We start from the raw sequence: 16057 nt of genomic DNA on the forward strand, positions 1-16057 counted from the left end.
TGGTCTGTGTGTATATACAGACGTTTATACTGATAAGTGCTTACTAAATATACAGACACAGTTGCCGATTATTGCAGTCTCAGCGTAATCCAGTTTACACCCACTGCTGGGTAAGATTACGCTGTTTGTTCATATAGTGCTAGCCGTTTCAGCGTGGTCCAATTTACACCCACTGCTGGGTAAAGTTGCGCTGTCTGTTCATATAGCGCTAGCAGTTTTCACTTCAATTATGATTATCAAAGTATCAGTGTACTTCTTAGTTTACGCTTGTGCACCTATCTGTTCACTCGTATTGGCGGAGATGCTATTTAATATATGTGTGATCATACCCTATAAGAATAACAATCAAACAATCATTTTGTACATTTCATGGACACACTGCCCGTGACGCCAACGTGCGTTTCACATAGGCAGTTTTATCGAGGCCTTTTTTTCTCTTCTTTACTGCAACAATATTTCACGAAGTAAGCAGTTTTAAAGTGGATAAATTAAAAGTTATTTTTTTATAATAAACACCACAAAATATTTTTGCCCCGGTCACTGAGGCCATCGAACAGCCCCCGGCCCCCTTTGCTGTCGGTGCCCACCATGCACTGCACCCTCACACACCTTTAGCAGCTGGCGGCAGCAGAAGCTGTGTCCCATGTTGGAAGAGGGAGCCCACCGGTAACAGCAGCCCAGGAGGGTCGGGGCTCGGGAGTGTTGTGCCCGGCGGAGCCTGCTCATCAATGTAGGCAGGAGATCAGGTGCATTGTGGCGATCACAGGGCACCTGGCGCCGGGAAGCTGCGGCTGCTGGTGGAGATGTGTGTCCTCTCCTTCCAGACAAGCTCCGCTACTGGAACTTTGAGGAGTCCCAGCTGGAGCACTGCTGATGCTGGGAGGATGAGAGGAGTACCCGGCTGGGAGTAGCGTTGTCCTCCACCCACCTAGCCCGCTGCATGGCTACCTTGCGAGACATGGTGGAAACTGAAAGGCCACAGTCTGGGCTGCCGGGAAATGTCTTTGTCTGTCATCCAATCAAACAGTGTGTCAGCTACATGCTGGACTTGCAGGCCGTGGAGGACAGGGTGAGTATACACTCATGTCCCCTGTTATCAATCATACTCCATGTCAGCCAGACATAATCCCCATGACAGTGAGCATGTAAACCCCATGGCAATGAGCATGTAACCCTCATAGCAATGAGCATGTAACCCCCATGGCAATGAGCATGTAAACCCCATGGCAGTGAGCACATAACCACCGTGGCAGTGAGCATGTAAACCCCATAGCAATGAGCATTTAAACCCTATGGAAACAAGCTTGTAGGATGGTAAGTCCTACTAGATGCATTCATTTTAAGCAACACTAGTGGGGACATTATACATCTATGTCACACTGCATGGGGCATTATATGTCTATACTACACTGCAGGGGGCATTAGGCATCTGCAGGGGATATTAGGCATTTAAGCACAACAAAAATTCCATGAAGGGGCCCAAAAAGTATTATTATACCAGTGCGTATATAGCCATACCCCGAAGGGCCGCCGCTGTTGGGAGAAGATGCAGAAAGCTGCATCTTTTGCCAAGAAAACCCTGGCATTGAGTAATTAGAAAAAAAGAAAAAGGTTTTGTAACTGCGCTATTTGAGGAAAGGATATACACAAAACAAATTAAATGTAAAATTTTTGAATTAAATGAGAATAAAATTATATTAAATCATCATATTTCATGTATACATATTCATAAAATACCACTAAAATGCCACTGATGGCCGGCAATTGGTGCAAATTTCATGAAAAACATCTACTTAATTGTGGGCAATTGTTAAGATGCAGCACCCACTGATCCTTTAATGTGGATTTTAAATGTTATCGGGCTCCACGGACAGTCGTAATAAGGGCAGAGAATCAGTCAGTGTCACTCACATATCTGGGATATTCCCACTCCTCCAAGTTGTAGTTGAGGCCGTTCCGGTGAGATGGTTATGCTCAGTGCTATTTTTGTAGGAAAATAGGTTCAGGAACTGTGGGCGGGGCAGAAAGTGGGCGGTGATGTGGGAGGAGCTACAACATAATTCCTAACTCCGTCACGCTTATTATACATATGCCACACACAGAGATGCCCGTTATACATATGCCACACACCGTGATGGCCATTATACATATGCCACACACAGAGATGCCCGTTATACATATGCCACACACCGTGATGGCCATTATACATATGCCACACACAGAGATGCCCGTTATACATATGCCACACACAGAGATGCCCATTATACATATGCCACACACCGTGTTGGCCATTATACATATGCCACACACAGAGATGCCCGTTATACATATGCTACACACAGAGATGCCCATTATACATATGCCACACACCGTGATGGCCATTATACATATGCCACACACAGTGATGCCCGTTATACATATGCCACACACAGAGATGCCCGTTATACATATGCCACACACCGTGATGGCCATTATACATATGCCACACACAGAGATGCCCATTATACATATGCCACACACCGTGATGGCCATTATACATATGCCACACAAAGTGATGCCCGTTATACATATGCCACACACAGAGATGCCCGTTATACATATGCCACACACCGTGATGGCCATTATACATATGCCACACACAGAGATGCCCGTTATACATATGCCACACACCGTGATGGCCATTATACATATGCCACACACAGAGATGCCCGTTATACATATGCCACACACAGAGATGCCCGTTATACATATGCCACACACCGTGATGGCCATTATACATATGCCACACACAGAGATGCCCGTTATACATATGCCACATACAGAGATGCCCATTAAACAAATGCCACACACAGAGATGCCCATTAAACATATGGCCCACACAGAGATGCCCATTACACATTTGACACATAAGTGCCACTTACCTACATGCTCAATGCCCCTCCCCATATGTAGGACTAGAAGCCTCAGCATGCCTGGAATGCCTTAGCTTGAGCCTGAATGGGGGGGGGGGTGATGAGGTCAGGTCCAGTTGGTGGCAGTCACTGCATGAGGGATAAATGGTGGAGGTGTAACCGCTGCTGGGGGCCCATTGATGCCCTAACCTGGTTATGCTATTACCTCACTGGCCATGCAGCCTCCACTATTCCCCACTTTATGGCCCAGCCACAGCCTCCCCAACCTCATCCCCATCACTCCGCCCCATCACTCCGCAACTCACACAGAAGCAGGAGCAGTATCTGGACTTCCAGCCGGGCATCTCTCTCTTCTCCTCAGGCTTCACAAGGCACGCCCCCCCTGCATCACTGGCGCGCTCTCCTCCTATTGGCTCATCGCTGTTATGCTCCAATTGGCTGCCCTGTCATCACAGTGATGTTGCCATAGGGCAGAGCAGGCGGGCGCTGTGATTGGCTGGCGGGCGCTGTGATTGGCTGTCGGCTTACTGCCCCATACTGTAACTGCACACAACACTGCCGCCGGTAATCGCTGAGATTGTGATGGCGAGAGGGGAGAGCAGCCGGCCCTGTTCTATGTTTTATGAGCCGGCCGCCCCTGGGGCAGGCGATGCGGGTGCTGGGCGGCCTGGAGCAGGTTCCGGAACGCCATTCCTGATGACGTTATTTTTAATTTGAGCTTCAGGAACGGCGTTCCGGACCGTTCCGGCTGAAAAATAGCCCTGGTTATGCTGTCCTCTGATCTCCTTTGAGTGTCCCCAGTTGATGGTATTGTCCATTTTTGGAGTTACAAGTTTGGGGTATGGTTACCCAATATGTAATCCACAGTCCATGATGGACAAGGAAATGGGGGTGCAGAAGGCTTCTGCACCCCCATTTCCTTGTCCATGACAATATTGTCAGGCATATGAGCCATTACTTTGAGCACTTTTTGCCGACATTTGTTTGGCTGGTTACCTAGGTTAGAGCCCAATATTTGCAACACATTTCCGCTGCTACATGACCGCTTCCTGTTTGGTATGGTCACCATGACTACTGGCAGTCTCTTCCGGTTTAATAGCAGTGGTGGGCCCTGGCTGGCTGTGCGTGACAGGTGAGAGTAATTTCTTGATTGTGCCTAATGGGTATATCAGTGTGTGTATGTTGAGTCAGTATTGCCCATGACTAAGGTGCGACAGCACGCACCAAAACAGCTGTAGGCGCTATGACTGCCTCTTGGAGCATGATCATGCTAAGTAGTTGTCCCTTAGCCTCATGATGCTAAGTAGTTGTCCCATTCCTTTTTTTGTTCTGAATTTTTTTATATGCCTTTTTGTAAATAAATATGTGTTTTTTGATGAAGATGTTTCTAACTTTCTAAAACACACACACACACACACACACACACACACACACACACACACACACACACACACACATATATAAAAGATTGTATGTCTTTCCCTCCTAAAGACAGGATGTTAAACCCCCAAATGGTTAATGTAATTGATGCTCCACAGTCTGCTGATGAATAATGTACAACTCTGAATCAAGCCCTGAATTTTACATTAAAAGTTATATGTAACAATAATTACTTTGTAGTAATTGTATACAAAAGATGATTTAATAAGATTTTTTTTATTATACTGTGTTATGTAATGTATTCTGTTTTGTATATGAATTAATACATACTGATCTTGTATCTCAGCTAAATTTCATCATATTTCTAAATGTGATCAGAATACTTATGCAGAAAATAAGATGTCCTGATATCAGTAAAAACTACAAACAACAATACCTGTGAGTAACACCTATACTTTTATTTTCTTTATGATATGCATCACAGTTGTAAGAGAAAAAAAGCACACTCCAATATTTATCAGCATACATGCTCTACTATTTAAAAACCCGTCAAAATGATGGCTTCTGCAATGCGTTTTGACTTTGAGCTGTGCCAGTTTTTAGCCCACATATCTCTACCCCACCCCCAGTCCCTATCTGCTCTTACCTTCAATCTCTGTCTTCACAGCTGCCTCCATATCCAGAAATTTGAAACCGATCAGTATCCATGCAAAAATTTCTTTCACTTTCTGCTATGACCTCTTTTAGCACACAAAGGAGTGTTGTGGGGCCTCTAGTGGTCACTGACAGTACTTCATTGTATAGAGGTCAGAAGTAGTTAGCCTTTGATAAATATATATATATATATATATATATATATAATCATCTATATATATATATATATATATATATATATATATATATATATATATATATATATAAAATCTTCCACATATGCCGGCACTCCAATTATGCTGTACAACTCGGTCGGTGCACACCAAACGCTGTATGTAACACTCCAAGGACAGAGGCACACGACTCAGCAATAACTTTCACATCCAAGTGTATTGGGCTAGTAACTAGCCCAATTTTGTCAGAAAGAGTGAACTAGAATAAGGGCCTCAGTTCCTGCTGGAGCCTACTGAAAAATAGCCCTGGTTATATTTATATATATATATATATATATATATATATATATATATATATTCGTGCAGGGAGACGCACACACTTCAATTTGAATAGTGGGAGTGCCCGGTCTATATAATATAGAGACTTATACCAGTGGTCGGAGACCAGTGATAGGACCAGCACATCCAAGTAACAACCAATTCAAATAAGAATGCAACACATATTTAATGTGAAATAGCAAAAGTATATAAGGCCAATATACTCATCACGGGCAGCAGTGGATCTGACATGAATATTCAAACAGCATGGATCACACAAGTAGCAGCAGCGTCCGTGAATCAACCACCAATAACCCTGACGGGCCGTTTCGGCGCTGGGGCGCCTTTCTCAAAGGGTATCCCTTTGAGATACCCTTTGAGAAAGGCGCCCCAGCGCCGAAACGGCCCGTCAGGGTTATTGGTGGTTGATTCACGGACGCTGCTGCTACTTGTGTGATCCATGCTGTTTGAATATTCATGTCAGATCCACTGCTGCCCGTGATGAGTATATTGGCCTTATATACTTTTGCTATTTCACATTAAATATGTGTTGCATTCTTATTTGAATTGGTTGTTACTTGGATGTGCTGGTCCTATCACTGGTCTCCGACCACTGGTATAAGTCTCTATATATATATATATATATGTGTGTGTGTGTGTGTGTGTGTGTGAAGAAATAAATGGGTGGAGGCGCGCATGTGAGTATAAAATATAACAAATTTTACTTTTCCATAAAAGCTCACATACACAGAAGTTTAAGATAAACAGCTTATTCGTCACCAGCGTCCAAAGAATTCGGTACACTCAGGTTTCCCCAGCGCGGCTGTAGAAGCACATACAGAGCAGCGTGGATATCAGCTCTGTCTCACCGCGGGATCAGACCACTGGTTCACGTCAGACAGGAACACCCTCAACGCGTTTTGTCACGTTGGACTTCATGAACACAGATTAAAGCACTGGAAGTTAGTACTCAAGCAAAAGCAAACAAGGATACAGCGTACTGCTGAAAGGACACCCTTGCACACCAAGCAGAGGGTGGGTAAATAACAATATGTTCAGGATAGCTCAGAGACTGAAGCTGACAGACAGAATTCTGAAACTGAATGAAAGCAGGCTAGAACTGCCAAAGGCCAGGAAGGCTGCACTGGGCTAAGTGCAGGGAGAAATGGACAAATTACCAGCAAACGGCTGGTGAACTCCACACAGAGCAGTACCCAGACAGGTTACAAGCTGTGGATTGGAAATAGCAGCTACCTGCACAGGAAACAGGAAGCTGGTTACTGGAAGCTAGAAGCTATCACTGGCAGGGCAGAGCTAGAGAGAATCCCCTATGAAGGGCTCAAGTGATTAATCAGCTGAGAGAGATCCAGACAGCTCCCAAGCTATACTAACGAGCTCCTTACCTCGTAGACTTGTGACTGAATTAAGCTCACAGAATATAGAGCTGTAATGGCACAGACCTACCACTGGAGGCCACCTCTCTGGTGACCAATGCCAAACCCAAACTGAACAGAACACAAATCAGAACTGAACCATTAATCATGGTTCCTAACACTATCATCTAGAGCTCTCTATATCCAACTCTTCATCTATTCTACTAAACTGGCCTCCACTAACAGGGAGGTCTTATAGAGTAGCTGCTGTATTTAGTGCAAACTGAAGTCTTTTTCACTGTCTATATATATATATATATATATATATATATATATATATATATATATATATATATATATATATATATATATATATATATATATAATCTATCAAGAAAGGGGGGGGGATTGGGGTGCGCTACCTATTACAGACACTGTACCTCCCAATATATCATAGTAAAATCAAAAATACATTTCTGAAATTCGTTTCCTTGTATTTGATGATGTTCGCAAAGATTAAACCCAGTCCATTTCAGAATAAATAGTCCTTTTATTAATGATGAAAAACCCGACGCGTTTCGTCTCTAAGACTTCATCAGGGGTAAAAACCAATAGGAGAATTAAATTTGTGCAGCTGGTCCTAGTAGGAATATCTGCTGATCATTCAATAAAAAACATCACAAAGTAATTTTCGATATGATCCAGTTATGGGAAAAATTCTGGACTTTGATAATTTATATGGATCTGTGCTAGGAAGAATATCAGGACGCTCTTTCTGTGGTGACCTCCTTGCTCTGCATTCAGAATAGGATTCCTATTCTGAATGCAGAGCAAGGAAGTCACCACAGAAAGAGCGTCCTGATATTCTTCTTTGACTGCATCCAGTAAAATCTAGTCAGGCGATAGCACTGCGTGGGACAGCACACCGAGTGATCCATGATTAATTTCTAAGTGATCAAGTCAGATCGCTTAGAAATGGGGCTAAAATTGGCCTGTGTGTATGGCCCTTTACTGCAGACCTTTTCACAGTTTGTACATCCAAGCAATGCCTATGCACTTTTGTGAGAGGGGTGTAGGGGCGGTGTGGTGCCTGCTGCCATGTAGGTGTCTCCTGACCACTTACCTGGCACCACACCCTCTCACCTTCAGGCTGTGCCAAACCACGGTACTGGAAAACTCTGGCACCTGGTCACGAACACCTAGGTAGAAGGAGATGTGATGAGTATGATTCTTCCTGGATGCAGACTGATGCACCCTCCGTCCCGCAACGTCTCTACAGAAGTGATCTTTGGGCTCTGGGAAATGTCAACATCGGCACACAGCCTCAGAGCCCGGAGTGTCACCTATTGACACCCACGCACCTAGGTGAGGTCTTGACCTTACACTGGAGTGCAAGGTCCACGTATGCCCTGAATCGAGGAAGGAAGACACTCACCGTCCTCCATCTTGAACTGTGCCCCTCAGTTCCCCTCCCCAGTAAGGAGACAAGTAAACCAGACACGTTCAGAGCCTAACTCAACCTAAATGTGGCACAACTACTACAACTACAACACAAAGCCCTAGAACTGTGTGTGGTGCGACAACTATACAACAGACTAAACAACTTCGCTCTGCACGGACACGATATACATACAGTACCATCCAAAAATTACAACCAACTGTCTCTTTACACCTCTGCCTAATTATGGAAGTGTATCACAAGAACAAATTGATATTGAGTGCTGATTATATAATATCAAGCACTGCAGCTATTACCTAAAAGGAATTACCATACCCGTTAATAATAGATAAACAGAAAGAACACAAAATGGTATAGCGCTGTGCTTAATATTTTTAGTATTTATTTAAAAATAACTTTTATACATATAAAATAAACAATGTGGCCAACATTGGGACAAACAAGACTTACACACATACATTAATAAACTTCTTGCTTAATAGCATTATTTTAGTATTATTTTAATAATGCTGCAGAGCCAGCATTGTTGTAAAAAAAATTGTTGTCAGAACGACAATTTTCTTATAATTATTTATTTATTAACAGTTTCTTATATAGCGCGTACACATTCCGCAGCGCTTTACAGAGAATATTTTAACATTCACATCAGTCCCTGCTTCAGTGGAGCTTACAATCTATATTCCCTACCACATATAAAAGCATGCAGACATTCTAGGGTTGTTGGGAGCCAATTAGACTAGAAACATTAACTGAATTTGTTGCCGCATTTTTTTCATCTTAAACCTGGAGTGCAATTTACTGTATGTATCTTTTTGGCTTCTGGCTGCGAGCACTCTGGCGCAAAAGATTTGTGGCAGGGGGGAGATTTTTTCATAGTTACGCCACTGTCCGTGAGCCTGTGTCAGATGAGGTAACTTCAGGGGGAGTTGGGTTCTCTAGGAAATGAGCCCACTCAGTTCTACTTTAAATACCCTGTCATTTTCAGAACCCAGCGACTGCAGCACATATTTAGGTGCACCAGCCTTGTGCTGACAAGCCAGAGGATTACCTTGATTATTGAAGGCTGAAGCTGGACAATACACATGTGATCTTACTGTTAAAGTGGACCCCAACAAATAGTGCTCCATTAAAAAAGTGATGGCTTTTGTAAGCTGCACTTCACTGCAAGTTTGAGGTGAAAATTGGTATATTTTCGGGATTCCGGCGTCAGGATTTTGAACGCCGGGATCCCGACTGCTGGGATTTAAACTGCATCCCCAAATCAGATTCTGTTTATCATTTTCTAGAATTCAATAGAGAAATAGCAGACATAATCTAGTTGCTATGAGAAATGTAACCTCTTTATTTTTAGTATCTTTAGCAAATTTATGAAACTCTGGGATGGTTTACACTTAATTATAACGCTGCTTTCAATTTTTTACTTGAAATCCACCTAAAGTGGGGGTACTAAAAAAATGCAGTAAAAACCCAGTTTTCGTTTTTTTTACCGCATCTTGAAATGCAATAAAGCCCCTCCCGGCAGTTCTCCGCTGCGTGGGTTACACCAGCTCTGGAATAACCCCATAGAAGCCTATGGGCTTCTCTTCGCAGTCCTGTTATGTGAAGGATCAAACATGGATCCCTCCCAGCATGCTCTGTAGCTCCCATCTACTCTGCGTATGCGCAGAGGGACTTCCCCATTAGAAATGAGGACTTATTGGGAGAGCTGCTCTTTGCGTTGCTTATTACATATGTTACTACATATGTGAAGAGCAATGGCGCAATGGGTGGTGGGATGTACCGCTGCTGCTTGGTACATCCCACCCAGTGGCGTAACTATACATTTTGCTCCCCCTGCCAAAAATGTTTGTGGTGCCCCATCTCCCCCCCAATGCCATTTTTTGGTAAGATATTTTTCCTAAAATATCTTAAAATAATATTATATTATATATATATATATATATATATATATATATATATATATATATATACATATATATATACTTACAATATGCCGGCTCTCCGTGTAGTCAGGTTACAACGTGGTGGGTGCACTTGTAGTCTTCAAACATATTCTCCAAATGAAGGAACTATACAAGGGGACACACTTTGTATATATCCTACTTGCGGTAGCTGTTGCCCATGCCCTGAGAAAGGAGCGGAGGCTCCGAAAGTACATGGCTATGTGGAGCATCTGAAATACAGCTTTTTATCTGCAAAAAATGTGTGGAGTGCATTCATTTGGAGAATATATTATATATATATATATATGATGACGAGCTGAGGCTTGAAACGCCGTTGGCATGTAAACAGTAAAGTCTGTTTGTTTTTTCATTACAAGTCCCGGAGTGACGTTTTCCTTGTGCTAATATATATATATATATATATATATATATATATATATATATATATCTCCCTTTGCAACTCTCTCCACCTATTCCCCCTGCACCTCTCCGTCCCCATCACCCAGTCCATCCTGCAATTCTATGACCCCCCTGCACCTCTTGGCCCCCTGTTCCTCCTGCATCTCTCAGTCCCCTGTTCCTTCTGCACCTCTAGGGTCCCCCTGCCTCCCCTGCACCATACTCAAATAAAAAATACATATATACAGTAGAATATAAAAACCATAATTTGCTACCTAACCTGTAACAACAGGCGGGAGATGCGGCGGGTGGCAGGTAGCAGGCTTTGACAAAGAGTTGGGCGGGCAGACAAAGGGGAAGCACCGTGCTAGCAGCGCGACTGGGTTGGGACCCTGCTGCTGCAGGCTCACACACATAGTGAGACTCAGCTGCTGCCATCTCTTCCCAGCATGGCACTGAGCGCCAGTGGCTGTGACAGCTTCCACAGTAGGAGAAGTGCCGAGCAGCTGCTAGAGTGAACCTTTGGCTTTCAGTGCGCACTGTGCGCCCATCGCAGAACCCGCTGGAGCTTGCTCCTCCAAGCTGCCGTGGGGTCTGTGGCCCCATAGTTACGCCATTGATCCCACCCCATGGCTGCTGAAGCACTTTCTGTAAACAAAACACTTCCTATATGACAAGGCTATGGAAATGATGCAGCTTCCGTTATTCACATACTGTTTACATGCAAAACTACTTTTTTAATTATTTATTTGTTTACAGTGACCAAATTTACCTGCCCTCCTAGAAGTTGCGAGAGTACTCCCCACATCTCACCCTGCTTCCTAGGGAAGCAAGCAGGACACGCAGATAAAGCCAAAAATCTCCCCCCAAACAGCGGCGCTGGTGTGCACTTTCCTCTGGATCCCCAGGGGTGGCTTCACCTTTCCAAGGAGTCTGCTGCCATAGAATGTGGTCCCATCTTCCTAGCCATGGTCACTGGCCCTGGTCAAGAGCATGGTCAGCAACCTGGAATTTAAGAACTGGGTAGACCCTTTCACACCAAAGGAAAACCTGTGTTTTTCAGCAAATTCCTGAGTTAAAAAAGCTTTAACCGGGTACTTTGCTTCTGGTGTTAATGGAGTATTATTCTCCTAGATCTCTCTGTTGCTTTTGACAATGTGGACCACCCTCTCCTGCAAATCCTTCACTCTCTCTGACTGCATGATACTGCACTCTTATGGTTGTCATCTCTTAACTCTTAACTGTTCTTTCTCTGTCTCCTCTAATGATTTCTCCTACGCTTCCTAGTAGCTGTCCTCCAAGGTTCTTGTAGTATATATAAAGATAATTTATGTGCATTAGCTAGATTAGTTAGTATCTCTTTAAGAATCTTGCAGTAGAGAGCAACATGTGACCAGGAAATAAGGAGATAGAGGTAGGGATGGCCATCGTTGCCATTGCCATCAATTGCTGCCATTGATGTGCAATTGGCCATCGATAGTGCTACACTATGCAATGGATGACCATCGATATTTTTATATATAGATGGTCATCCACTGTGTCTGACTGATTGGTCTGTGGGCCAATCAAGACATCGGGGTGGGGCTTTGTGGGTGTCAGGGGCGGAGCTATGCTCAGTGTCCCAGCACTATGCACAAAAAAACCCCGCAAAACATTTGCTGTGCCATTGATGGAGGGAAACCATCTGGTTCTCTCGCATCGATGGCAAAAGTATTCGACATCGGCCATAAACCATCAATGATTTTGAAACATCGATGGTCGATGGCCATCTCTAGATAAAGGAGAAGGAGAGCAAGCATATGGGTATGATGTTTAATGGTGTGTCAACACACGGTACTTTTTGCCTTCCGATGTTGACGATATAGTCAACATCGGATCGGAATCGGATGCAGATCGCAAGGGTTTTAACCCTTGTGATCCCAATCCGATTCCGATGCACCTTCACGTATCGCAAGGCAGAAAGTCTTGTCTGCCATGACTATATAGTGCAGATCTGCACTATATAGTCAGACTTGTATGCAAATCGGATGTGCCTTAAGATACTATCCACGATCCGATCTGATCGGATCGTGGATAGTATCTTAAGGCACATCACAAGATTTATTGAAATGAACAAAGGTATGTCAAGATGCAACAGTTCTGTTCTCTATTTTTGCACCCCCTTTAGATGACCTCATGACCTCTTTTGGGCTTCAATATTACCTCTATGCTAAAGACACTCAGATATACTTCCTTTCCCCTTTACCTCACTCGCCTTTAGACTAAGCTCTCATGAGCAGTGTCCACCTCTCTCATATTTTCTTTATAGCATCACCCCTCAGTTCCAACAATGAAGCTTAACCTTATTTGAGTATTACTGATGTCTATAAACTATGTCCATGTCCTGCAATTTTCTGTAAAGTAACTAACTTTTTACTTGTTTTGCTAGGCATTGCGAACCCCCTGTGGCACCATAGTATTACACATAAAAGATAATAATAATAATTCATATTTTTTGGGTAAAAGTTGATCAAAATTTTTCAACCAGTAATTAGTACCACTGAACCCTGCCTGTTGACACATTTATAGCATATATAGCGCTTTTGGACTAAACCATATATACTCCTTTATTTTCAATTAACATACATAAAACTATATCTGGCTGGTACGTGACTATTAAAACACAATAAACTATCAATCAACACAGAATGCCAAAATATAAAAACTGCACCTTTTTCACAAGGTTCTTTAATAGCTCATTTTATGGATGTTTTTTAGCAGTAATTATTTTATACTTCAATCTTCTCAATAGCAGCACATGTAGATTTTAGCAGTCAAAGCAAGTAGATTTTAGACTTATTTATTCCACTTTGTTAGTATAGCTTATGCAGAAAGTATTAGCAGTCACTGCATAGCAAGAGTTGAGAGATAATTTAAAATAAATTTAGTCTCTGTCCCAACTGGGAAATTATAATTCACACGAGGGGTATTTGCAAGCGTCTCTACACGCTCCCGGCTGCTGGTGCTTCCGTTTTTAGTGCAGCCTTATCCAGAATGCAGAGCCATACAGCGTCCCCCGTCAGCAGGGCCGGATTAAAGGGGGGGGGGGGCACAGGGGGTCAGTACCCCTGGGCCCCCCTCTATCTAAGTGTGTGGATAACAATTTCCCAGTTGGGACAGAGACTAAATTTATTTTAAATTCTCTCTCAACTCTTGCTATGCATTGACTGCTAATACTTTCTGCACAAGCTATACTAACAAAGTGGAATAAATAAGTAAAAAATCTTCTTGCTTTGGCTGCTAAAATCTACATGTGCTGCTATTGGAGCATAAAATCATTACTGAGTGCTAAATAGGGATGTGCGAGTTCGGATTGGGGGAATCCGGACACCCCCGGACACCCCCCAATCTGAACCGCTTTCCGAGACTCAGAATGCAGGTCTCCAGATACTGCTGTAAAGTCCAGTCCTGTAAAAGTGCTTTATAGACCAGTCCATTGATTCTGCTGTACAGTCCAGTCCAGTGATACTGCTGTAGAGTCCAGTCCAGTTATACTGCTGTATAGTCCAGTCCAGTGATAGTGCTGTATAGTCCAGTCCAGTGATAGTGCTGTATATAGTCCAGTCCAGTGATAGTGCTGTGTATAGTCCAGTCCAGTGATAGTGCTGTATAGTCCAGTCCAGTGATAGTGCTGTATGGCCCAGTTCAGTGATAGTGCTGTATAGTCCAGTCCAGTGATAGTGCTGTATGTAGTCTAGCCCAGTGATAGTGCTGTATGTAGTCTAGCCCAGTGAAAGTGCTGTATAGTCCAGTCCAGTGGTACTGCCACCCAAATCCAGTGGTACTACTGTTAAAGTCTATTGGTACTGCCGATAAAGTCCAGTGGTACTGCTGCATAAGTCCAGTCCAGTGATACTGTTGCATAAGTCCAGTCCAGTTGTACTGCTGTAAAAGTCCAGGGGTACTGCCATTAAAGTCCATTGGTACTGCCATTACTGGTGCATAATTCCAGTCCAGTAATACTACTGGTGCATAATTCAAGTCCAGTTATACTACTGGTGCATAATTCCAGTCCAGTGATACAGCTGCGTAATTCCAGTACAGTGATACTTTTGGTGCATAATTCCAGTCCTATAATACTACTGGTGCATGATAGTTTTTCACAGTAAAATGTCAATAAATGTAAAATGTCAATAAAAATTCATAAAAGCAAGAACAAGGATGAAGTCCCACTCAGGATCCCGACCGTCACCACCGCTGCTCACCCGGAATGAAGAGAGGTGGTTAACCAAGATGTTATTACTGGTCCTGTATTCCCTAGTGAAGATCAAACAAGCCTCCAACCTACCAACGTGTTTCAGGCCTAACAAGCCTTTTTTCAAGGTGTCTTGATCCTGAGTGGGTCTTCATCCTTGTTCTTGCTTTTATGAATTTTTATTGACATTTTACTGTGAAAAACTTTTTGTTTGGAATAAATGTGCATACTTCACTGGAAACCCTCCGGACGTTATTTATGGTTGGTGATCGGCACAAAGAAACCTTTTGATGCATATAGGGCACCTTTTACAGGTGAGATCCGTATAATTTGGGGACACATGAATTGTGAAGAGTGATAAAGATACCGTTATGTGCCTATAGGGCCTTAACAAAAGGTCAGTTACATTTATTGGGAATCTGATATGGTGGTTGGACCATTGGAGTATCTATCGGTTCCCAGGTTATATCGTACAGAACCAATATTGGTTGAATATCACGTATAATTGGAGAACATTGATCCACTATCTACTAGAATAAGACAGCGCATTGTGGTGTATCCAACTTTCTTTGTTTGTACATGTGTATTTGGGATTGGTAACTCATAGGATATACTCTTTGCTGCAGTCTTGGGGCGCGGAGTGGTTTCTAAAACCTTCTTTGTTTGCAGTGGAGGATGAGGATGAAATATTGCCTCTGTGGAGGGAGAGATGATTTACTTATATTTTTGTGGGGGCCCAAACAAACCAATCATTACAGCCACAGTCGTGTGGCAGATCCTGTCAATGAAATTATTGTTTTTTTTTAAGACAGTGTACATGTCCTATTTATGCAACATAAAGGGTTGGTGGGAGGGCCCAATGACAATTCAATTTTGCACCTCTTTTTTGTGTCATTATGTGCAATTTGGGGCCTAGTTTTTTAAACTGCCATCTTGTATGACGCTGCAGTGCCACTTCTAGATGGGACACGTGTTTGTGTTGCCCACTTGTGTCGCTTAGCATAGTCATTAAGCTACCTTGGTTCAACCTTTTGGCCTAAAAACAACATTGTGAGGTATGAGGTGTTCAGAATAGACTGTAAATTAGTGGAAATTAATGCTATTGAGGTTCATAATAGCGTAGGAGCAAAAAAAAATGGTTTATGGTTTTACTGGAAAAACAAAATACAGATCCAAAACACAAAACTGAATCATGGCAGGGTGGTGTTTTGG

The 16057-nt window shown here is 43.1% G+C and overlaps 1 protein-coding gene across 3 annotated transcripts in view; it reads left to right on the forward strand.

The window, feature by feature from the left end:
- LOC146008233 (vasoactive intestinal polypeptide receptor 1-like) overlaps window positions 1-16057 on the forward strand; it is a 134919-nt gene that overhangs the window by 74390 nt on the left and 44472 nt on the right. For all 3 annotated transcript variants that reach the window (XM_083147308.1, XM_083147309.1, XM_083147310.1), the window contains exon 10: window positions 4639-4730. In XM_083147308.1, coding sequence (XP_083003434.1) covers window positions 4639-4730 — 92 coding nt within the window. The remainder of the gene's footprint in view (window positions 1-4638; window positions 4731-16057) is intronic.

This window comes from Crinia signifera, chromosome 6, assembly GCF_055691185.1.
Source record: "Crinia signifera chromosome 6, ASM5569118v1, whole genome shotgun sequence".
Lineage (NCBI taxonomy): Eukaryota > Metazoa > Chordata > Amphibia > Anura > Myobatrachidae > Crinia > Crinia signifera.